The 16,177-nt window shown below is 49.2% G+C and overlaps 1 protein-coding gene across 4 annotated transcripts in view; it reads left to right on the top strand.

Moving 5' to 3' along the window:
• CDH22 (cadherin 22) overlaps positions 1-16,177 on the top strand; it is a 137,593-nt gene that overhangs the window by 66,867 nt on the left and 54,549 nt on the right. For all 4 annotated transcript variants that reach the window (XM_070472717.1, XM_070472715.1, XM_070472716.1 and 1 more), the window contains exon 3: positions 2,192-2,486. In XM_070472717.1, coding sequence (XP_070328818.1) covers positions 2,192-2,486 — 295 coding nt within the window. The remainder of the gene's footprint in view (positions 1-2,191; positions 2,487-16,177) is intronic.

Raw genomic sequence — 16,177 nt, 5'->3', positions numbered from 1 at the left:
TATCGTGCTGAGTGGGCTGGGGTACATGGCGTCCTGGCCTGAAAGGGGCCTTTAAAACGGCTTCTCTTGTTCATGCTCCATCTTGGAGGAAGCTTCAAGAGGAGCAGAGAGCCGCCCAAGGTCACTGACTTCCTCGGATGCATTTTCTTCTGCTCAGAGCTGCCTGAGAGATTTGCACGTTGTAGGATAAGGACTTGGGTGTTTCTATGTGGGAGAACAGTCTTTCTGCTGGTTCCTTGCCCAGGAGATCTCGGTGCAGTGAAAACAGCCTGGGTTTTGGAGCTTAGCAGTGCCTGGATTAAATCCCAGTTATATATAGCTAACATTTAATAATAATATAATAATAATGATAGCTACCATTTATGGGACATTTACTATGTCTCAGGCAGGACTGATTTTCAACTAGTACCTACCAGGATAGTTGTACCAGTTGCTAAAATAGTGAAGAGGCTCCCTACCTGCGGTAAATAGTCTGCTTTCCTCTCACTTCCCTCAGCTCCCTCCACCCCTTGGGCCTCTCTGTGACCCAGCATTCAAAGTGTTCCCACCCGGACCAGCAGGGGCTCTGCTGTGGTGCCACTCCATAGGCAGTGCCAGTGCCAGGCTGGCTGTTACCTATTGTAAACATCATCTGGTGCCAGGCAAGTGCTAAGGGCCTTATGTGGACTTTAGACTCAATTAGCCCTCCATTTGGGCTCCCCAGGTGGTGCCAGTGGCAAAGAACCCCTCTGCCGATGCAGGAGATGTAAGAGACACATGTTCGATCCCTGAGTTGGGAAGATCCCCTGGAGGAGGAAATGGCAACCCACTCCAGTATTCTTGCCTAGGATAATCCCATGGTCAGAGGAGCCTGGCGGGCTACAGTCCATGGGGTCACATAGAGTCGGACACAACTGAAACCACTTATCACGCAGACATGCCATCCTCCGGCACCTCTAGGAGGAGGTGCTATTATGCTCCGCATGTTACAGAGGAAGGACCTGAGGCCCAAAGAGGTAGTGACTTGTTCGAGAACTCACAGGGAGGTGATGCTGGCACCAAGGCTGGACCAAGCTGTACCGCTTCTTCCCTCCGCCATGGGCTCCTCCCAGGAGGCATGAGGATGGAGTGAAAAATCCCAGGCTGTGGACCAGGCCAGTTCCTCCAGCGGTCTGACCTTGAGCAATTCATCCCATTTCTCTAGTCCTCAGTAGAGAAATGAAAAAAAAAAAATCTGCAAAGTGAAGATAGCAAAACCTACTCTAATAGTGATTTTCTTTTTAAAGAACTGTGCACCAAATAAATATGCAAATTGCTCAGCACACTGCCTGGCACATGGTAGGCGCTCCTCCAGTTTGCATCCCTCTTTCCCCTCTGTCCTTCCAATCCCTGCCCCCACCATATGCCAAGCCCTGAGGCTGCACTCCAGAGAGGTAAGAAGATACTTTTGAGGGCTTGGAGCCTAGGGACCCTAGACCTGTCAGTCCAGCGAGGGTCATGGATAGCAGCTTGGAAATTTGCTAAAAATGCAAATTCTGAGGCCCCACTCCAAACTCCCTGGGTCAGAATCTGCTTTTTACCGAGATCTTGGGTGATTTGCATGCACATTAAGATTTAAGAAGCATGGCTACAGTGAACGTGATAACGATGGCTTGACGTCTTGCAAAGATCTTGGAGCGGAATGGCAGAGTTGGAGGTGGAGTGGGAGTGGGGGTGGGGGTGGGTCCAAAAAAAAGCTTTTGAGAAGAGGTGGCATTTAAACTTGCTAGATGTGGCAAGCCTTGCAGGATGAGGAGACTTTCAGTAGACAGAGAAATAAGGCAGGACATGCAAAGAAGAAGCAGAGAGGTGTGGAGGTGGCTGTGACTTCTTTGTAAGGGTGACAGGGAGCCATAGAAGATTGCATGCACAGGAGGACCTGTTCAGATCTGCCTCTGAGGCTGATATCTCTGGCCGCAGGGGGAAAGGTCAATTACAGGGGCAGGGCTGGAGCAGGAAGAGCAGGAGGGCCAGTGAAACGTGCCAGAGCAGTGAGGCCTGGGACTGGGATGGCGTTTGGTTTCTCCAGCCTCAGTGACTTCACTGAAGAATGGGTATGTCAAAGAAGAGATGTGCTTAGGAAGAGGCCCCCAGTGGGACTTGGTGGGGGAGTGGGGCGCCAGAAGGAGCTCCCACCCGGGCCCCCATTCTGCCTTCCTCCCTGCCTCCCCAGATCCACTCGGACTCAGACGAGGGTGACGGGGCCATCAAGTACACCATCTCGGGCGAGGGCGCTGGGACCATCTTCCTGATCGACGAGCTGACGGGTGACATCCATGCCATGGAGCGCCTGGACCGGGAACAGAAGACCTTCTACACACTGCGGGCTCAGGCTCGGGACCGTGCCACCAACCGCCTGCTGGAGCCCGAGTCGGAGTTCATCATCAAGGTGCAGGACATCAACGACAGCGAGCCCCGCTTCCTGCATGGCCCCTACATTGGCAGCGTGGCCGAGCTCTCACCCACAGGTGGGCAGTGGGCTCCGGGGGGTGGGATGAGCCAGCAAGAGGGGGAGGGGAGCAGCCGGGTTGAGAGAGGGAGCCTGCTGGGGGGAGGGGAGTCAGGGCACAGCTGTGAGCCCAGGTGCCCAGGCACAGTCCTGGACAATCACTTAGCCCAGGGCCCCTGGTAGAAACTGGAGTCGTGGGCTGAGGAGCAAGCCGGCCACTACCACCTTCCCCACCACATTAGCCTAAGTCACCTGCAAGCCAGGCTGGACAGGGAACAGTGGCTCTGGGTCCTAGAACACATTCCATCTCTTTGGCCAAGGCACTACCTCTTCTTGGCCTTCTAGCTCTGCAGCTGCTCATCAGAGGCCAGAGGAACGTGGTTTCTTGGGGAAAAGTACAGTCACCCCTGGCTTCTCTAGATGGGGCAAATCTGTAGGTAATGAGCGAGCAGGCGGTAATGGAAGAGAAGGGAGTGAACCAGAGAAGACAGTGAGCACAAAGGATGGTGGGAGAACAGGGAACGGCGAGGGTGTGAATGTGGGTGTGGGTTGGTGTTCACACACACACACAGGTGTGTTGGTGTTGTCTGCTGTGCATACCGTATTCTCACACGTGCACAGATGTGCACGGCCTTTAAGACCCGTGCATGCATTTGACAGCTTATGTGTCTGCTGAATGAATTCATTCATTCTTTTAACAAATATGCATAGGCACCTGGGACACAGCGTGGAGAAGGCAGACCAGCCTCTCTGCTCTCATGGAAGGGATATTCTGGTCAAGGAAGACAAGCAGGAAGCAAGTTAACAAACTGATCCTGGGGTTGGGAAGAAGACACTGAAGCAAAGACTCGAAAGAAGTGAGAACCTGCGCCCAGGGAACAGCAGTCCAGGCAGTGGGAACAGTATATGCAAAGGTCTCAGGGCTGAATTCCCTCTGAGGGGAAGCAGAGAAGAGACTAGATCAGGCAGCCGTGTGATCATAGTCAAGGTATTTCGTTTTATGCTCAGCAAGCTGGGAAGTCAGTGGAGGGGCTTGTTCAGAAGAGTGACATGATATGACTTAATTTGAACAGGATCCTGTGACTGTTCTGTGAAGATTAGATGGAGAGGTGGGGGAAAGGCAGAAGCAGATAGCTCATTGACAAGGATATTGCAATTACCTAGGCAGGAAATGATGGTAGCTTGGAACAAGGTGGTACCAGTAAGGGTACTGAAAAGAGGTCGGCTTCTAGGTATATTTCGAAGGTAGAGCTGAAAGCATTTGCTAATGGATTGGATGTGGGGTGTGAGAGAAAGAAAATTCAAGGATGACTACTGAGATTTTGACCTGGGCAATTAAATAGATGGAATCTCCATTTACTGAGATGGGAGAAACAGTCGGAGAAACAGATTTGTGGGGATGGAGGGAAATCATGAGTTTGGTTAGATGAACTAAGTTGAAAGTATTTATTAGAAAGCCGAGGAGAGATCTTGAAAAAGGCAGTTCAGTATCCAGTTTCAGCTGCAAGGTAGCTGAAGGTACCTGAGGCAACTGAGGTAGAGAGATAAATTTGGAGGTTGTCCATGGCAGAGACCCAGGGAGTACTTAGAAATCAGTTTTGCAAGTGGGGAAACTAAGGCTCAGAAGAGCCGTGACGGGTCCCAGGTCACACTGCAAGTCAGAGGTAGCTTATGAAGCCTCTGATTTCCCAAGTCCGGCAGCCCTTACTCCTGGACTCAAACTCTGGCCAAAAGAGACAGAGTCCTGTCTCTCTTCACCCAAAACTGAACTGCATGTTTCCACATGGAAAAGCCAGAAAGATGGTGAGAGATGAGGCTAGAGGAGGAAGCTGGACTCATGCAAAGGACTTGAGGGAAGCAGGTAGCCTGGGAAAAGCTTAAGCAAGAAAGCAAGTGGGCAGACTTGCGTTTTGGAAGCCTCCCTCTGCCTCAAGGTGGAGAGTGGATGGGAATGAGGGCCCAGAGGAAGGTACAGTCCCATATGCCCCATGCTGGCTTGCCCATCACCATTCACTCTCACTTTGACTCTGCGAGGTGGCAGGACTGATGTCAGCATCCCCATTGAACAGATGGAAACACCAAGGCTTAGAGAGAGGAGATGATGTAACCCACAGTCACATAGCAAGTCAATGACCCAGCAGATCGTTGGGTTGGGCTCCCAGGCTTTTGGAGTGTCAAGGTTCTTGTGTCCCTCATGGGGAAAGTCAGACCGAGAAAAATGCAAGGACTCACTCAAGGTCACCCAGAGAGTGGGAGGCTGAGCCAGCCCCCAGCTTGATGAGCCCAGCCGCAAGGAACCCCACCCCACCCCACCCCGGTTTCCCGGTCCACTGACTCTGACATTCCGCTCAGGAAATAGTGGGGATTTAACTCGGACAAGCCAGGGGAACCCAGGAAGGGGGAGGAAGAAGCAGAAATTAAATTAGTTTATTTCATTTGAGCAACTTTTTGAAGGAAAAGCAAATCCGACACTTGGGTGCTTACGGAGACTCCAGGCAGCTTTGAAAATCAGTCACAATTACTGAGCCTCCTGATCTGGGCTGAGGGGGGCGGGGCCGACAAGTGGCACCGGGGTCTGGGCGGCCTCGGAGATCAGAGGGAGCGGGACACAGCTTGGGACATGAAAGGCAGCAGCGCTCACAAATTAAACCACTCACAGCTTAAAAGGGAAGGGAAGTGTGCCGGGGGCCTCCAATGAGCCACGCTTCTAAGGAGGGGCACGCCAGCCACACTGAGCCTAACGCTGCAGCGCGGGTCCTGCATCTGATGGTCTCAGGAAGCCTGGCACCCCGTGTGACCTCGGGAAAGTCCCTGCTCTTCTCTAGGCCCCATATTCCCTTCTGAGAACAGGGCAGGCTCATTCATGCCCAGATGTTTACTGAGTGCCTACTCTATGCCAGAGACTGTTTCAGGCATCGGAGATTCTTAGAAAGCCTACATCTAGGACAGGGAGAGAGATAGGAAAGAAAGAAACAAGTCAAGATATAAATACACCCTGTGGTGTAAGTGTGAGGGAAATTGGGACTTATATTGGGGGAGTGCTATTTTAGACAGAGGGGTCAGGAGAGACCTTTCTTTTTCTGTATTTATTTGCTTATTTGGCTGCATCTTTGCTGTATCACACGGATATTTTGTTGCAGCGCAAGGCTTCTTTAGTTGTGGTACAGGCTTAGTTGCTCCAAGGCTTGTGGGATCTTAGTTCCCCCACCAGGGATTGAATCCACATCCTCTGTATTGCAAGGTGGATTCTTAACCACTGAACCACCAGGGAAGTAGGGATGTAAGCCTTCGTTTTTTTAAGAGAACATTTGAACAAGGTCTGAAGGAACCAAGGGAGTGGACCAAAGAGCTATGTGAAACTCAGTTCTCAGTTCAGTTGCTCAGCTGTGTCCGACTCTTTGCGACCCCATGGACTGCAGCACACCAGGCCTCCCTGTCCATCACCAACTCCCAGAGCTTGCTCAAACTCATGTCCATTGAGTCAGTGATGCCATCCAACCATCTCATCCTCTGTCGTCCCCTTCTCCTCCTGCCTTCAATCTTTCCCAGCATCAGGGTCTTTGCCAATGAATTAGTTCTTCGCATCAGGTGGCCAGAGTATTGGAGTTTCAGCTTCAGCATCAGTCCTTCCAATGAATATTCAGGACTGATTTCCGTTAGGATGGACTGGTTGGATATCCTTACAGTCCAAGGGACTCTCAAGAGTCTTCTCCAACACCACAGTTCAAAAGCATCAATTCTTCGGTGCTCAGCTTTCTTTATAGTCCAACTCTCACATCCATACATAACTACTGAAAAAACCATAGCTTTTACTAGACAGACCTTTGTTGGCAAAGTAACGTCTCTGCTTTTTAATATGCTGTCTAGGTTGGTCATAACTTTCCTTCCAAGGAGTAAGCATCTTTTAATTTCATGGCTGCAATCACCATCTGCAGTGATTTTGGTGCCCCCCAAAGTAAAGTCTGTCACTGTTTCCACTGTTTCCCCATCTATTTGACATGAAGTGATGGGACCAGATGCCGTGATCTTAGTTTTCTGCATGTTGAGTTTTAAGCCAACTTTTTCACTCTCTTCTTTCACTTCCATCAAGAGGCTCTTTAGTTCTTCTTCACTTTCTGCCATAAGGGTGGTGTCATGTGCATATCTGATATTGATATTTCTCCCAACAATCTTGATTCCGGCTTGTGCTTCATCCAGCCCCCCATTTCTCATGATGTACTCTGCATATAAGTTAAATAAGCAGGGTGACAATATACAGCCTTGACGTACTCCTTTCCCGATTTGGAACTAGTCTTTTGTTCCATGTCCAATTCTAACTGTTGCTTCTTGACTTCCTACTTTTGCGTTCCAGTCCCCTATAATGAAAAGGACATCTTTTCTGGGTGTTGTAGGTCTTCATAGAACCGTTCAACTTCAGCTTCTTCAGCATTACTGGTCGGGGCGTAGACTTGAATTACTGTGATACTTAATGGCTTGCCTTGAAAACGAACAGAGATAATTCTGTCATTTTTGAGATTACATCCAAGTACTGCATTTTGGACTCTTTTGTTGGACTATGATGGCTACTCCATTTCTTCTAAGGGATTCTTGCCCACAGTAGTAGATATAATGGCCATCTGAGTTAAATTCACCCATTCCAGTCCATCTTAGTTCACTGATTCCTAGAATGTCAACGTTGCCATCTCCTGCTTGACCACTTCCAATTTGCCTTGATTCATGGACCTAACATTCCAGGTTCCTATGCAATAATGCTCTTTGCAGCATCAGACTTTATTTCCATCACCGTCACATCCACAGCTGGGTGTTGTTTTTGCTTTGGCTCTGTCTCTTATTCTTTCTGGAGTTATTTCTCCCCTGATCTCCAGTAGCATACTGGGCACCGACCAACCTGGGGAGTTCATCTTTCAGTGTCCTTTTTGCCTTTTCATACTGTTCATCGGGTTCTCAAGGCAAGAATACTGAAGTGGTTTGCTATTCCCTTCTCCAGTGGGCCACATTCTGTCAGAACTCACCTCCATGACCTGTCTGTCTTGGGTGGCTGTGGCATGGCTCATAGTTTCACTGAGTTAGACAAGCCTGAGGTCCTTGTCATCAGACTGGTTAGTTTTCTGTGATTGTGGTTTTCATTCTGTCTTCCCTCTGATGGAAAATGATAAGAGGCTTGTGGAAGCTTCCTGATGGGAGAGACTGACCGAGGGGGAAGCTGGGTCTTGTTCTGATGGGCGGGACCATGCTCAGTAAATCTTTAATCCAATTTTCCATTGATGGGCAGTGCTGTGTTCCCTCCCTGTTGTTTGGCCTGAGGCCAAACTATGGTGGAGGTAATGAGGATACTGGTGACCTCCTTCAAAAGGTCCCAGCTTGCACTGCTGCACTCAGTGCCCCCACCCCTGCAGCGGGCCACTGCTGACCCATGCCTCTGCCGGAGAATCGTGGTCACTCACAGGCAAGTCTGGGTCAGTCTCTTATGAGGTCATTGCTCCTTTCTCCTGGGTGCTGGTGCACACAAGGTTTTTTGGTGCCTTCTGAGAGTCTGTTTCCCAGTCCAGTGTAAGTTCTGGCAGTTCTATGGTGGGTTAATGGCGACCTCCTCCAAGAGGGCTTCTGCCACACCCAGGTCTGCTGCACCCAGAGCCCCTGCCCCTGCAGCAGGCCACTGCTGACCCGTACCTCTGCAGGAGACACTCAAACGCAGCTCTGGTTCAGTCTCTGTGGGGTCTCTGGGTCCTGGTGTGCACAAGGTTTGTTTGAGCCCTCCGAGTGTCTCTGGCAGATATGGGGTTTGATTCTAAATGTGATTTTTGCCCCTCCTACAGTTTTGCTGGGGCTTCTCCTTTGCCGTTGGACATGGGGTATCTCTTTTTTTGGTGGGATCCAACATTCTCCTGTCAATGGTTATTCAGCAGCAACTTGTGATTTTGGAGTTCTCGTATGAGAAGATGAGCACATGTCCTTCTACTCCACCATCTTGGTGAGGTTCATGTGAAACAGTGGTTTTCAAAGTTTATTGTACATCCAAGTTACTTGGAGGACTTGTTAAACCGCAGAAGGCTCCCCTCTACCCCCAGGGTTTCTGATTCAGTGTTAGTTGCTCAGTCTTGTCCCACTCTTTGCAACCCCATGGACTGTAGTTTGCCAGGCTCCTCTGTCCATGGGATTCTCCAGGCAAGAATACTGGAGTGGGTTGCCATTCCCTTCTCCAGGGGACCTTCCTGACTCAGGCATCGAACCTGAGTCTCCTACATTGCAGGCAGATTCTTTACCATCTGAGCCACCAGGGAAGCCCAGCACATCTGGTCTATTAGAAATGTTGGCATTTTTAACAAAGATGTTGTCAAAGCCGATACTAATGCTGCTGGTTCAGGGGACACTTGAAGAACCAACTAAGCCTGCACCACAACTGAAGAATTCTTGCACAAAAGATCTGCAAAAACTAAGCTAGAGGAAGAATGTTCCAGGAAGAGGAAACAGTGAGTGCAAAGGTCCTGAGACATAATGTGTTTTATCATGTTTGAGGAATAGCAAAGAAGTCAGTGTGGCTGAAAAGAGGAATAAAGGAAGGGGAGAGGGTACAAGGAGGTCAAAAGAGATACCAGAAGCTGGACCACATAGGACTTTTGTAGCTGCTGAAAGCTTTGTGGTTGTGCTTTGAGTAAGACGGGGTGGGGCAGAGGAGTTCTATGATCCAACACAGATTTTAAAAAGATGATTTGTTGGCTGAAACTAAGCTATAGGGGTTAAGGGTGAAAGTAGGGGGATTGGTGAGGAGATATCTGTAATTGGGGCAGGAGGTGATGGTGACTTGAATTCTGGATGTATATTGAATGCAGACCAACAGGGTTTGTAAGAGATTGGATGAGGGGAGTGAGAGAGAGAAGACAAGGATGAGGCTGAGTTTTTGATCTGAGCAAATGGATGGATGAAACTGCTAATGCTGAGCTGGGAAATGCTCCACAATGAACAAATTTGCAGCACAAAATTAAGAGTTCCTAATTGGACATGTTTAGGCAGCAGCAGCAGCAGACTGAGATGTCTACTAGAAATCCAAGTGGAGTTGTCAAGGGGACAGTTAGATCTCCAAGTCGGGAGGTCAGAAGCAAGATGAGGACTAGAGTTACCACTTTGGAAGTCATCAGCAAAGCAAGAATTTAAAGCTTGAGGCTGGGTGAAATCAACAAGGGAGTGAGTTTTGGTATGGAAGAGTTAGACTAGACAATCTCCTGATGCTGGGGGGCCCAGATCCCTTATGTAGGCTGGCAGAACCTGACCAGTGGACAGCAAGAGCATTTCACAGGGCTCCCATGCCCAGTTCAACTCCACCTACTTGTTAATGCCAACTATGTGTGAGACAAAAATCCTTGACACTGTTGAGGATACAGAAATGAGAAGTTCAATCCAGCACACATCTATTACCCACTACTTTATTCAGGGCACTGCTGGGGATGTAAAGATAAGTAATTGAATTAAATCCACACATGTTTATTAGCACCCATTATATACAAGGCCTTCAGTGTACTTGGGTCTGTAGGGGTTACAAAGATGAGTCACCCAACTAAGCAAACATTTATTAGTACCTACTTTATATATATATATATAGCCCAAATGGGATAGAAAAATAAGCAGTTGCTTTAATTCAGTAAATACATAATAGTACCTACTATGTATGTGGTCCTTCGCTAGGTATGTGAGGATGCAAAGATAAGCAAGATACTGCCACTGTCCTCAAAGTGTTAGCAGATCAGTTTCACCTCTGGTGCCAACTCTGGTCAACTGGTCATAGGGCTGTGTTGAGAAGGTGTCTGAGGTCTCATTCAGGCTTAGCAGAGAAAAATGCCACAATCGATTAGTGATGTCTGCTGGGAGCAAAGGAAGGAGACTATGGAGGCACATATGCCATAGGATTGGCATTGCTGGACCCTGAGATTAGGGCTCAACAGACTGTGGAAATGGACAGGGGCCCTGCCACAGCCGCTTTCCCGTGTATTGCAATCCCTCTGTGAGCAGCATCTATAATAGATGGAAAAAGACTCTTTTGTAGTACAGTCTGCACTTCTCGGGACATCCACTAAATAATAGCTATCAGCCAACACTGTTTTCACAAAGCTATTTCCCTTTATTCTCACAATCCTGGGGGATAGGCAGGGCAGGTATTACTGTCCTCATTTTACCAATGAGGAGATAAATGTGGAGAGAGATAAAGTAACTTGCCTGAGGTTCCATAGTAAGAGCTGGAGCCAGAACTGGACCCAGAGCCTGGATCCAGAACCTAAGCTACTTGCCTCAGTGGGCATGAGAAACAGTCACAACAATCTCTTTAGTGTGCACAGGACTTTACAGCTTACAAAGCACTTTCACACCCCTAATCTCATTTCATCCTCCCAGAAACTCTCTTGGGTTAAGTGTAGATACCCTCATTTTACAGCTGAGGAAACTGAGGCCTGAGAGGGGTGGGGGAGATAAAATCGGGAGGACATACTATCTGATTGCCAGGGCCTGTGCTTGAGAGGACGGTGGCAGAGAGGAGAGGAGGAAGGCAGGGGGCAGTGTGCTTCCCAGAGTTCCTGTTTGGGGAGGGCAGGGAAGGCTAGGAGCCTCTGACTGTCCCACCTGCTGCTGGAGAGAGTGTGGCTCAACAGCCCTCAGGCCCAAGCCAGGAATCAATTGCTGGCCTCTGCAGAGACACCTTCTAAAGATGTTTTTAATTAAAGTCCAGGAAGATCTATATGTGCAATATCTCCTTGCCTAGCAACGGCACTGGCTTTCACCACTCAGGATGGGGAGAAAAGGGGCAGGAGGTTTCTGGTGGAGAGAGGTGGCAGAGAGGAGCACAGGCCCCAACTTCACTTCATTCTCTGTCTTTTCCATCAACAAATCCCTCAGCAAACACAAGCAGCCCCCCTCTGCCAGGCCCTGTGCCCACGTGTCAGTAAGTACAAAGGTGACAAATGTGGCATCCTACCCTCAAGGGTCTAGCACATAGTAGGTGCTCTGTATACCTTGGGTGGCTGAATAGAACTGGATCATAAGCCAAAAATGTTTGCTTTCTGCAACTGGCCAAGGGATGCTACTGCAGAAACTTAGAATGTTGCTGCCCCGAATAAACGAGGTGACCAGACTACTCCACAGAGGGTCCCACTTGAATGTGGAGAGGATGGAAGAGTCAGTGGGACTCAATTTGGAACAAAAGAAGAATCCCCTTTCTCAGGATGGTAGATGAGCTCCACACACACACACACACACACACTCAAGTGTTGCCTGCCTGGGTGAGTCCATGGCGACCTCTTTCTGTCCCTGTCTCTGTCTCTCTCTCTCATTGTATATACATGTATATCTGCCTCTTTGGCCCTCACCTCTCTCTCTATTCTAATTTCTCCCCACGTGTCTGGGTACCTCTGTTTCTGTCACTTCTCTCTGTCCATCTCTCTGCATCTCTGTTTCTTGTTTCTCAGTCTCTGACCCACTTTCTCACCGCATCTCTGTATGCCGCCTTCTCTGTCACTTGCTTCCTCTCGCTCTATCTTCTGACCCCCCTTCCATGCAACCACTTTCCTGAACCTCCTGTGTATCATTCGTCTACATTAGGCTGCCCTGACTGGGCAGCCGGAAGCAGAGTTGAGGCCCGTGCAGTGAGCTGGCATTGTAAGTAAGTGATGAGCAAAGAGGGAGTTGACAGGGGCGGGGGGGCGGAGGTAAGGGGGGGAGTTTGAGAAGGGACTTGTTTCCTGTGTAATCTGAATGTTCCCAGGGACTCGACAAGTGGTTTTTAATTTTTAATAGAAAGCATTCCACGCAGTTCTAGCAGCAGCAGGGGGTGGGACTCATTTTTCAAAAATGTTTGAGAAGCTAAATGTGAGCCAAGGGTTTCCCCGGGCCCAGCAGGGCAGCAGAGGGAGGTAGGGAAGAAATAGGATGATAATAATTACTAACATCTTCATAATAATGACACTTGGTCACCTCGGTAGAGGACTCTGTTCTTTTCCAAAGCGTTCCGTCTCTTTCATCTCATCAAGGGGTCTCCCTCATCCAGGATACAGGAAGCGTAAAGCGTTATCTCCATTTTACAGAAGGGGAACTGAGGCCCAGTCAGGTGGGGTAGTTGTCTCATAGCCATACAGAGAGCCAAGGACAGGGCTGGAATGAGAATTTGTCTTCAACCCCTGACCTCCACTCCACCTGGCACCACCTTCTCCCTGAGCAGCTTGGGGTTCTGGGGCCCATGTTTGGGCCTCAGTTGGATTTCATGAACAGCAAGGGTTAAAGGGAGAAGAGAAAGCGTTCTGACCTGGGAGCCAGAGCATGGATTCTAGTTCTGGACCCAGGATAAACAATGTCAGAGCCACCCAGATAAACTAGAAATGAAGGGTGGGCAAGCCCCCGCCCTCCTGAATCTGGTGCCCAGGAGTCTCCCACTCAGGGGCAAAGACACAGCCCCAGAGATCTTCTGACCATATAGAGAGAAGAGAAAGGAATAAACTCTTATTGAGCACTTACTAAATACTTGGCTTTACCAGCCTCTTAAATCCATCATCTCTAACTCCCGTAGCATCTCTGAGAGGCAGAGTGTGACCCTCTAACTTATCGATGAGGAAAAAGGCCAAACAAGGGAAAGACTTGATTGAGGGCCCAGAGTGAGGAAGTGGTGGGATTTGAACCCAGGACTCTCTGATGCCAAAGTCCCACGTCTCCACGAAGCTGCAAGGGGCATCTGTCTGTAGGAGTGTCCACCTTCTCATGCTGATTTGGCGCCTTGTGCCATCCTTGCTGCTTCCTTTTGTGTGTCAGTCTCAGTGCAGGCACAGTGAGTCCAGGAGGGTGACATGCTGGCTACAGAGATGTGGGTTGGAATCTTTTCCTACCCCTTACTAATGACTTAACCTGGGGAAAGGGTCTGAGTCTCTCTGTGACTCTGTTTCCTCATCAGTTCAATCAGGGGTTGCATCTCAGGGCATCAGTTCTCAGTCTGGAATGCACTTTTGAATCACTGTTGGAGCTTTTAAAATACCCTTGCCTGTGCTCCACCCCCAAGGGAGTGCTTATTAAATTAATCTGGGTTGGGGCTCAACATCAGTTCTATTTTAAAGCTCCTAAGAGTTCTAATGTGCAGCCAGGTTGAGAACCACTGGCTTCTGTGCTTTCCAAGGAGCAGCCTTTCCATATCCAACATTCTACATGGAGCCCTGGAGTTCTGATATCCTGTTTACGCAAGAATCCTTTGGGCAATCCTTCCTACGACAGTCTGGAATTAGGCCCTCAACCTCAAATAGCAGAAGGGCTGGGGGCAGCACCACGGACAGCGAATGGCTCATTCTAGCCAATCCCAGCCCTGCTTCTGAAAGTCTGGGCTTGAACTAAATTCCAGGGAGGGAGAATCCTGAATCCAGTTCCTTGCTCTCTTCTTGCTCTTCCTTTCTGTCCTTTCTTCGACTCTTCTCTCACTTGCCCGTCTACTTCTACTTCTATTGATCCCCAACCTACTACCTTGTAAGGCAAGATACGTGTGTGTTTTGACATCAGATCGACCTGGGTTTGAATCTTGCCTCTCCTATTTCCTTGCTGGATGAATTTAGCCAGGCACTGTCCCAGCTGTTGAGCAAGGAAATCTATTTGAGTTCTCACAATGGTCCTGAGTACCCCCATTTCACAGATGATGAAATTGAGACAAAAGGGGGTCTTTATTAAACTTCACTCAGCCTCCATTACCTTACCTGCAAAGTAGAAATCTTAATAGAGCTTACTTCAAGACTCTATTATATGAATTCCATAAGATACTATGCATAAAGGGCTTATAACATGTAGTGCAAGGTAGTTATTTAATAAACAATCTATCATTATCATTGAAGACATTTGTGTAATAATGGGTTTCATTATTATTAATTATTAATTTACATTGTCATCCTTCACTGTGCATAACAGTTTCCTCATCTGTAAAATGAAAATGATGCAGGAGTATACTGAAGTTGGCTTATATCAGCTCATGAGAGCCAAATATTGATTTTCAGGAGTTTCATAAGCCACTTGATATCACATTGGTAGTTTGAAATTAGTCATGGTGAGAGTATTTACACCGTAGAAATCAGCAAACACTACAAAACAGGGCATTTATCCCCACCCCTCCGTCCCCCAGATCCAATGGTCAAACATTTGCCAGCATGTCACTGCATCTACCTCATCGAGTTGGCATGAGGACTGAAGGAGAGAAGAGCCGTGATGGTGCATTGTAAAATGCAATCTGCTAAACCTAGGGGGATGGCACAAAGTGGTCCTACAGCATCCACAAGCCTGGCACCCATTTTTCTGCTGATTCTGGGGAGCTGCTGACTTGTGAAGGAGGTGGGCGGGAGTGTGGGGCCTGGGGAACCAGGGTTGAATCACTGACCCTTCACCATCCCCATGCATCCGCATTAACTGTAATGGCTGCAATAAAGAACCCCAGATTGGGGAAATGATTCCATCATCCCTGCAGGAGTCCCTGGGATACATCCAGGAGGAGAGAGAGAGAGCTCAGCCATGTCCCTGGAGAGTCACTCAAACCAGCATTGTGTCTTGCCCAGGGGGTGGGGGCAACATGCAGAGGAGAGTGACAGGGAGATCCTCTCTCCTAACAGTTACGGCAGCCACTATTTATCGAGCGCCCACCATGAGCCTGATGCTGTGTGTATCGCCTCTCATTTCAGTCTGTCTGTGAGGGAGGCTTGATTGTGCCATTGTATACAGGCATGCAGTGCCTCCTGAGAAGACAACAACCACCTGCACTTACGGAGTTCTTAGCGTGGGGTAGGCTCTGTCCTTGGTGCTGAATACGGAAATCTATTTGAATTCTGAAATCGATCCCAGGAGTCTGGTGGTACTGTCACCCTCATTTCACAAAGGAGGAAATTGAGGCAAAAGCGGGGTTCATGACGGGCCCAAGGTCAAACCGCTAAGAAGTGGCAGAGTCACTGGCGGGAGTCAGTACCCCAGGCCACCATCCGGGGTCACCATGCGTGTCTGTGCTGACTCTGGCTGCCAGAGGACTTTGACCTTAGACAGTCCTGGGTTCAAGTCCCACCACTTCATCATTCTGTGCCCCCATTCAGGTCTTTCCCCCTGCTTCCCCCACCTGTAATTTAGAGAGGTCCGCTCTGCCTCTCAGAGATGCTATGAGAATTAGAGATAATGAATTTAAGTGGCTGGTGAAGCTAGGCATGCAGTGAGTGCTCAGTAGGGTCTATTACTCTCTCTTCTCCCTGTTTAAGAGGAGGGGCCTGGGCTCATGCCCTGGCCCTGAATAGAAGACCCCTGGTTACCTAGCATCAAGAGGGAGGGGGCTTGCCCAAACCTCTTCCTCCCAGCTTCTCCAGGCAACTCTGACATGGTTGATGTGGAGCTGGAGCCGCCACAAGAGAGAGGCGCATTGCAGGGCCGGTTTAGGAGGCTGGGAGGGGGGGACACGGAGAGGGAAATGAGAAATGCAAAAGAGTGAAAAATAAATACATGTGTCTGTCTGGAATGATCGAGGGCCCCAGGCTGGAGGAGGGAGAGGCGGGCGGCAGTCTGGGCTCAGCAGAATTGCTGCAGTAGCACTTCCAGAGCCTCACTCATTAGCCAGGCAGTGAACTGGCCGTACCCCCCAGCATGTCACCTCGCTGGCCCAGAGAGCCCAGCCCACCAGAAGGGTTCTATCTGGAACCTTAGCAGGGCACCCAGAAGGGGGCATCTCCTTGAAGTGAT

Source organism: Odocoileus virginianus, chromosome 9 (genome assembly GCF_023699985.2).
Source record: "Odocoileus virginianus isolate 20LAN1187 ecotype Illinois chromosome 9, Ovbor_1.2, whole genome shotgun sequence".
Lineage (NCBI taxonomy): Eukaryota > Metazoa > Chordata > Mammalia > Artiodactyla > Cervidae > Odocoileus > Odocoileus virginianus.
This window is presented reverse-complemented; position numbering and strand designations above follow the sequence as displayed.